This window comes from Gossypium hirsutum, chromosome D07 (assembly GCF_007990345.1).
Source record: "Gossypium hirsutum isolate 1008001.06 chromosome D07, Gossypium_hirsutum_v2.1, whole genome shotgun sequence".
Lineage (NCBI taxonomy): Eukaryota > Viridiplantae > Streptophyta > Magnoliopsida > Malvales > Malvaceae > Gossypium > Gossypium hirsutum.
The window spans coordinates 23448593-23457378 of NC_053443.1; the positions used below are offsets into that span (position 1 = coordinate 23448593).

The window sequence follows — 8786 nt, forward strand, 5'->3', positions numbered from 1 at the left end:
CGTACAATGATGCTAAACTTAGATAATCAAACACCCGAAGCTTCACCTTAAACAACAAACTAAAAGGTTGAGAATAAAATGATTTAAGTTTTATTTTTTATTTTACAAAAGGCTTTGGAAAAAATCCACTGTAATAAAGGTTGAGTTAACAAGGTGGTTTTTATAGATTAAAATCAAAAGTCACGACATCCAATTCATATGATATGGTTTAACAATTGCAATTGGTGAAGCAAATTAAAATATAAGGTTGTGAAATCGAGCTGATCCTCCTCCACACCCAATGAACAACTTTTGATTATTATTATTTTTTATATTAAGAAAAATGGCGAGTTTTAATGGGAAAAATATATTTAACAACATCTAGAAAGCAGTACTAAAGTAGGTCTTGACAACATTGTCGCACAAGATCTGCAACACTTTATAGTTAGTAGGCCCTACGCACCGTGGTGTTTTAAATTGGCTAACAGCAGCCCCTAACCCTAAGTAATGATCCAAAACCTTCTGAAACGTTCCCCTCCTAAGAATTCGGAGCTCAAGGGGACCAATCGCGTTCACCTTCCGGGAACTAACATACCCTGCATCCACAAATGAACGATCCAAAAAATTGCAGCATTCTTTCAGCACTTCATCGCTTACTTCCCCACTTATTTCCCAAAATATCACGTAGTGACCGGGGTCGGTCCACATGTCCACATGGCTCGAGAAATCTATCACTTCCTGCTTTTCCTCCGCAATCAACTTGGCTGCTTCTTCCACTGCTTGCTGCAAATCCTTCTCAGTGTTTTTGTCGATGTTTACGGTCAGCATCAGGTTTCTTCTGCATATAAATTTCAGTTCCGGGGTTGAGTTATGGAACCCCATGACCTTCACCACATCCCCTAGCCTATACCTGTATAACCCTGTGGTTTACAGTTGAAAAAGATTTATAAACAAATTTTCAACTAAGAACCCCATAGAGGTAAGTAGGTGTGAACGAGTGGTGCAGTATTTCTAAGAAAAGGACAAACAACAAGTTACACTAACATGCCAATGTTTCAGATCCCCCAATTATTAATAGCAATGAATATACAGATAAACACAGAGAAACATGGCTGATGCAATGCTTGAAGAGGGAGGGGGGGGGTTAGACGGGGTCACCCATCTAAAATATAATATTTCCCGTTGCAACTACTTGTTAATCAGGATTCCATAGCCAATTACTAAAATACAAGAAGTCCCAGTTTCCACTAAACATCTTTTAAATATATATTATTATATTAATGTGTGTTGAATGTGATCATTTTTAATTATTCCATAACCTAGGCAGTTTTGTTTTACATGATCCTACTTCTCTAGCACGATACACATAAACCTATGACATAAAAATGGCCCCAGTGGCATCTATCTCTTCTCCTTGTTTGTCATGTATATAATTATTAAAAATTGTGAATATATAAAATTATCTTTCAAGTGTTTTTTTAACGCAGACCATTGACCCAGAAAATCCTGTCCTTTTCGAAACACATCACTATTTTGTAAATAAGCTTGATCATCCTTGATATCTCAAAGACTTTAGCTGAGAAACCAATGTCCTCTTCCCCATGCCTCTAGACTGAAACAGTTTGCTTCTAGCCTACTCATTGGACTTAGCCTGAAAGATTTTCTGATGTACTTGATGATTTACAAGAATGGAAAGCCTATTAAAAAAAACCCCATTAAGGTCCTCATTTTAAAGCATGTAAATATGATGAGCCTATGATAACAAGTAAACTAAAAAGATCCCAGATACTTGAAAAGATTGGGTAAATGTACTTATATAAATAAATAAACATAAAAAGATATGATGCATCAGATATTATCTCTACATGTAGGAGACAAGAGTAGCCAGATTCTTAATACAGAAGTTTCAAATTTTGGAGCAACGAGAACTATGGAAGAGAACACGTGGGTGTTGTTGATAAGAGGACCTCTATTTCATAATTTTGTGTCAACATTAAATAAAAATGTGGATGTGCAGAAAGGATGTGTGAAAAAGACCACAACAAATAAGCCAATTAAATGAGCCTTCGACTGTTTGGTGCGCCTTTGTCTTAACCAATTGGGTCAGATATGTCTGAGAAAAAGGGATTTTTTTTTTTTTAAAGAAAAAAAATTCACGACACTGCTGCAAATGGAATATCACATTATTGGAAGCAGCAAAGGCTTGGACCATTAATAGCTTGCTCGCCCTACCTCCTACTTGGCTACACCCACATGAAGATCATCAATGTCATGGTTGGGTAACTTTATTAACAAATAAACAAATTAGAAGTTGTAGAGACACTGTAACGTGCAATGTGGATTATAAAGTCAACTTGAACGTGGTGGAGACATGACATGGAGTCTAAATCAATTGTAGGAAAAGAAAGTATTGATTCTTCATAAGAAAAACAAATTAGTACCTGCAAAACTTGTGACAATAACCTCATACTCTTCACCGATTTTAACTTCAGTCAGACTCACTGGTTTGGGCTCCATAGAGAGGATATTAGCATCACCTCTGTCATGGACTTGCTCTTCAACATTCTCTTTCAGAGGAATGAACTCAAAATAGCCAATATTTGGAAGAACAGCATAAGTAGTAGACTCTGTAGGCACATTTGGGTTGATATTTGCCCCAATCCACCCCTCAGAAGAACCATAATCAGCACTTATAAGAGGCACATCCCCCGCATAATGTCTTAATTTCTTCAGATAATGCTCCATGGACCCAGTCATGATCCCATAGATGTATTTGACATTAGGGAAAAGCTCCGGTATCAATCCATACCAATTACTCAACCCTGAAATTTTCCTACGAATTAAGTCTGCCAACTCAGGATTGGGCTTCAGTAATTTAGCCATAGCTGACCGGACGGATGGGAAAGTGATGCGGCTTGTGAGGATCCCTTCTCTAATATCAACACAAAGCTCTTCCCACACTTGTTCAAGAGTTCGAAACGCATGAACTATGCTATGGGCAAAGGTAGAGGAAACCAACTGGATTTCCTCGCGGAAAATCAGCCCGCATAAAAGATGGCAATACAAAGATTGACGGAAATCTGGACCAAATATCACCTCATCTGGGCTGCAACACTGAGATTGCATTGCTTTCATTGCCTTCTTAAACTGCGAATTGCGAAACACATTGGTCGTAGCGGTTCCAGCAAACAATCCCCCTTTCGTCCTACTCTGCTTGCTGCTGTATATGAACTGCAAAGCCTTCCCATTCTTGACAGGGAATTCCCTGTGTCAATAACACAAACTGATTAATAACGACAAAAAAGCTCCCAAAAAAAAAACTTTGGGGGGAGAAAAAGGTTAACAGATATTCAATCATATACCTGTTTCTAAAAGCATAAGAAGTACGGAATATCTGCAAAGTGGTTTCCATCAATTCGTCATTGAACGGCACAAACTTGGGCCTTCCTTGAGTGGTGCCAGAGCTGCAAATTTACAATAATAATAAAAATTATCATTCAATTTAAAAAAAAATCATATAAAACATAAAATTAAAGTAAAGGATACCTGAGAGATATGGTGGTTATGGGTTTTCCGGTGAGAATCGGGGAAGAAGCACCATCGACAATTCTTTGAATATAAGGATCCAAATCCTGGTGAGTGACGACAGGAACACAAGCCTTGAAGCTTTGGGGGTCAGTTCTGCCATTGAGACCCAGATTCTGCAAATACTCGGCGCTTCCATTTTCTTCTAAAATTTTCTTTAAAGTCTCCCTTTGAACATTCTCAGTATCTTTGGTCATCGTTTCGAACTCTTCTATCACTTTTTCTACGTGTAGAATTTCCATCTTTTCTAACATCCTTACTTACTCAAACTACAACCTTAAAAAAAAAGAAAAAGAAAAAAAGGAAATCAAATTATATGAAGACTGTTTACTTCTTATTTAGGAAAAAGAATAAAGTGATCTGAAAGCACAGAAAAATAATTTTTAAAAGAATACAATCATGTTTTCCGCTCTCTTTCTCTTCTACCAAAGGAAGCAGAATGGAGTTTTCTTTTGCTATCAATAAAAAAAATAACCACTAATTTAAAAATAAAGTCAAAAGAGAAAACAAGCTTATATGATAATTAAGCAGCAATCTCAAAAACCAAGACGATAACTCAAACATTTCCAAGCTTTCACTTTATTTGACGGATAGTCAGTACAGTCAACATAAGAAACTTCAATTTTCCACTAGAGATTAGAGATTAAAAGTTTTTTTTTGAAAAAAGTGCAAAATTAATGAAATCGGAAAGAAGAGGAAACTGAGAAATCAAAGAATTTGAAATGTGAAACAAAAATTCAACTTCATATCCTGTTCCAAAACTTTGAAAATTTCAAACGAACAAAAAGAAATCAAGGAAAGAGATTCAAATCACGTGTACCAAAATGAAAGAAATGAAAGAAATTCAATAGAACAGAAAAAGAATAAAACAGAATCAGAGTAAGTATGTGGATAAAGTGGAGTTTGAAATTCAGAAATTTCAAGTACCTGAGGAAGCTCAGTGTTTTTCAGTAAAAGAGTGAGAGAGAGAGAGAGAGATGGAGGGAAGGGAAGGGAAGGTGGTGTTGAGTCAGAACTCAGAACTCTCCCAAGTTTATATGGGAAAAGAGGTGACAAGGATAGGAATTTTGTTTACTCACCGATTTCAATGCGTTCTCTAGTTTTCCTCAAAGTGTCTGCAAAGATGGATAAATTGGTTTTTTTATCGTAAGAAATATGGCGGATTGGGAGATAGAGAGAAGATCCTTCGGCTTGCATTTTATAGGCGTTTTCTTTAAAATTATTAATAATACAAATTCCTCAAATTCTTTTTGTCCTCTCCCGACTTTGCCCATACTCCAACCTTAGAATTCCGGAAATGCCGGCTTCAGTACAACTGATGAATTCTCAAATTACCTTTATGGGCTTGGATTATTGTGAGAAGTTAATAACGCCAGATTGACGTGGGGTCGACTCCATTGAAAGGCAGATTTTGGAAATATTGCACTTCTCATCCCTTTAACTTTTTCTATTTTCTTTCAGATTCTTTTTTAATTAGTTTTTGGTGTAGAATGAGCTAGTGTCATGAGTCAATTGAGTAGGAACCCGATTAGGAAAATTATGAAAATGTCCTTTTGCAATTAAATTAATTTATATCATTCGAGAGTATTTTAGTCTTTTTATTTTAAAAAAGTCAATAATTTTTTTTACATGTGATGAGATTTGAACATGTGTTATTTAAATCGACAAAATATTAATTTTACAACTAAATCAAATACTTATCTTAATATAATATTAGCATCAATTATATTCGGTATATCTTGTGACTTCCATCAACTATATAATTATACTTCTATACTTAGTATTCTTTAAACCTGTTTCCTTTATCAAAGTAAAACGGGAAAAAATCCAAAATAAAACACCCCCACAAGACATTCCAAATTAGGATAAATTATAGAGGAGTGAAGGAAAATCGGTTTCAACCTTTTCTAATAAATTCCAACTTTTTTAAGAAAAAAAAATCACATTGTAATATGTGTCGGTCATAGTCAACAAATCAAGTCAAGTAATCATTAATGTCAATCCATTGTCCAGGTTAAATCAAATTTGTATGAAGAAATTGGTTTGGGGTAGTCCGATTTCCAGGTCCCTATATCATAGACTACTTGATACATCGAAATTTTGATAAGAATAGAATATTGATTTAAAATCGAAACAATACATATTGATTAATACTGCACGACTACCATGATTAATATAGCCCATACAACTCAGTAAGTTTTAATTTTTTTTCTTTAAAAAGTAGTAATAAATGCAAAATATTAGATTGAAATATAGGATGTGGAAGTTTTGGTTTGATAATGAGTGGTAATTTAACATCTAATTAAGATGTAGATGTAGATGTAGAAATGGTGGGGTGTGACGAGCGGCCAAATGGTGGGTGGGCCCAACGCTCCCAACTCCGAACTCCAAAACACATGTCGGCATACAAAACGTTCTTTTCTTTACTTTCTTTGCACTGCCATGGCTATAATTTATCATTTATCAACTTTTTGGATTATTATATTAATTAAATTTGGGTTTATAGTGATATGATATTTTCCCCTAATTTTTGTAAATAATTCATACAATCCATGCAGGATCTTCAACTTCCAAACATCCATACAAGCGATTTTTATTATTCAAACTCAAATCATTCTTACAATATAAATACATCACAATTTAAATCTTATAAATGTTGTACAAGCCCAAATTTACCCGGGGCCCAAAAACCCAATACACCACAACCCAAACAACAAACCTAAACAATTACTAACCCAAGCCCAGCCCAATAGCGAACCAGCCCAAACCCAAGGCCCAATTCCTAGCCCAACGAACCAAAGTCAGACTAGGGTTTCAGAGACTGAAACCCTAGCGCCGCATCTGTTGACCCTTGGTCTCCTAGCGCCGCCTTCATCAGCAAGTGGCACACCCCACTTGACCTGCTGCCACCGCCGTATGTCATGACGCCGCCGCTGCTATTGACCATCAATCATCTGCAAGAAGAAGATAAACACGCAAGAGCAACAAAAACAGTAGGAAGATATACAATAATAAGAAAAAGTTGTTGAAATTGGCTATAAAAGAGGGCCAGAATCATACTTGTTTTCTTCTTGGTTTTTTTACGAACACCAGTGAATCAGAATAGCAAAAAGTCTTGAAAGGTGTTTAGATCTTTGTTCTTTTATTTTGTTCATTTTTATGTTCATTTCTTATTTTGTTTTTTTATAGAACTATTTCAACTAGAACAAAATATAGAAAATAATAGGGGGAGAGAGAGGACTCACCGGATACCTCGTCTTCGCGCCATTGGAGGGTTCTCTTCCGTCGTCGGAACCGAATCTAAAGAGCACCTGGAGCCTTCTTTTTATTCTTTAAGGTTGAGAGGGCTTGACCCTTAAGGATCCCACGAAATGCGGGCTAAAAATGACCTTTTTACGCATCGTCGACCACTATCCATGGTGAAGACTAGGCGGCGCAAGGGCGGAGCCCTAGGCCGGTCTTAGAAGGGGAGGCTCTCTCTGTTTTTTTGAAAACAAGAAGGAAAAATAAAAAATTTTAAAAATTTTTGGGCTTAAATAGCCCTATAAAACGGCGCCGTTTTGCAAGTAGGGTTCAGGTGCCAAAACGACGTCGTTTTGGCCCTGACCCGCGCGGTGACCCTACCCTGGGGGAGGATCCGCTTGTTTTCTTTGAAAGGGATATTTTCGTGCGCGGTCCCTCTGCTTTTGCTACGAATTGCAATTTGGCCTTTTTTATTTCTTTTCTTTTATTTTAATTTAGCTGCACAATTTTATTTTTGTTTCATTTTAGTCCATTGCAGCGCTGCGTTTTGGGTATTTGGTTTATTTCCTTTTGGATCCTCCTCCTGCTGCGCTCGTCATGATTTAGTCCTTTCTGTGTCTTTTTCATTTTATGATTTCGACTCCAAAATTTTGTCTTGTTTCGATTTAATCCTCTGTCGCTATTTTAGCTATCTTATTTTAAATTAATTACCTTAACAATCATTATTATCATTAAATTTAGTTCCATGTTTTATTATATATATTTTATAACTTAAACATATGCATATGCACCTATACTTTTCGTATTTTATAATTCTGAAATACATATACTTACATTTTTCTATGACATATACATGCTTATATATTTTTATTATATCTTATAATATATATATGTACATACTTATATTTTTATATTTCTATAATCTATATACATATATATCTCTTTACATTTTTAATCCTATTCATTTTCTTTACTATTATTTACATGCTCATTATTATTTTAAAAGAACGTTTTAATTCTATTCGATTATTTATGTGTTATTATATGATGGATTTGTCTCTTATATTTATTTATTTCATTTATGATGATTGTTCGTTTTATTCATATTTACATTATCTTATTCAATATTGTTTTATTACGAGTATTAACATCGTGTTTTATTTTTACTATTTCGTGATTTTATTCAATGCATAAATTACTATTTTCAAGTAAGCAAAATCTTGTGTTTAGATTCGATAAGATCGTACCATAACTTACTGGGTTTCGATTTTCACAATAAATCTAAATACGCGAATCTTTTCAAACTCACGTTTTAAACGATCCCGGGAATTAAGAAGAAATCATGTCTTAACTTACTGGGCATGATCCTTTTTTCTCAAGTTTTAAACGATCTTGGGAATTAAGAAAAGATCGTGTCCTAACTTACTGGGCATTACCCCTTTTCTAAACCCGAGATAATTAAATATATTTTTAAATAAGTAAATTTTTTGCATTCATTCGTGCATCGAGAATTCAAGACATTGTGTCGTAACTTACTGGATATAATTTTCTTTCTCGATTAACATGAAATATGCCTTTTTCCCGAAAATTTTCAATATTTCAATAAAGGATTGTATTTTAAATCTCTTCAAAGTTTTCAATTTTCGACACTAAGACATTAAGTAATCAACTAGGTACCAATTTTGGGCGTATCAAGGGTGTTAATCCTTCCTCGTGCGTAACCGACTCCCGAACCCGTTTTCTGAATTTCGTAGACCAAAATCGTTGTTTTAATAAAATCAAATCGTTTATTACAAACAACCACTTGTCTAGGTGAACCAATCACACCTCATCAAAAAGGATTGGTGGAGTCTCCCATTTTTGTTTTCATTTTCAAAATCCAAGTCGACCCCGTTTTCACAAAAAAAATGGTGTCAACAGCTTGGCGACTCCGCTGGGGATATAAAATAAGAGAGTTAAGCCACAAGTTGATTAATTTT

General features: G+C 35.1%; 1 protein-coding gene across 3 annotated transcripts; it reads right to left on the reverse strand.

The window, feature by feature from the left end:
* Window positions 1-289: 289 nt before the first annotated feature.
* Window positions 290-4769, reverse strand: LOC107954506 (jasmonoyl--L-amino acid synthetase JAR4). 3 transcript variants are annotated; one of them, XM_016890091.2, is made up of 5 exons: window positions 4644-4769; window positions 3526-3840; window positions 3342-3443; window positions 2421-3244; window positions 290-899 (listed from the first exon to the last, which is right to left on the reverse strand). In XM_016890091.2, the coding sequence occupies exons 2-5, from the start codon at window positions 3816-3818 to the stop codon at window positions 361-363; spliced, it is 1758 nt and encodes a 585-aa protein (XP_016745580.1). In that variant the 5' UTR covers window positions 3819-3840; window positions 4644-4769; the 3' UTR covers window positions 290-360. The 3 variants fall into 3 exon arrangements, with proteins under 3 accessions (XP_016745580.1, XP_016745582.1, XP_016745581.1); XM_016890093.2 differs by having other exon boundaries at window positions 3526-3833; window positions 4644-4760; XM_016890092.2 differs by having other exon boundaries at window positions 4492-4746.
* Between the last annotated feature and the right edge of the window lie 4017 nt (window positions 4770-8786).

Excerpts from the sequence above, each read along its gene's own strand:
- LOC107954506 (XM_016890091.2), bottom strand. The coding sequence starts at position 3,818 with ATGTTAGAAAAGATGGAAATTCTACACGTAGAAAAAGTGATAGAAGAG. Across the intron at positions 3,245-3,341 it reads TCTTATGCTTTTAGAAACAG|GGAATTCCCTGTCAAGAATG; the intron begins GTATATGATTGA and ends TTATTGACACAG. Across the intron at positions 900-2,420 it reads TATTGTCACAAGTTTTGCAG|GGTTATACAGGTATAGGCTA; the intron begins GTACTAATTTGT and ends TGTAAACCACAG.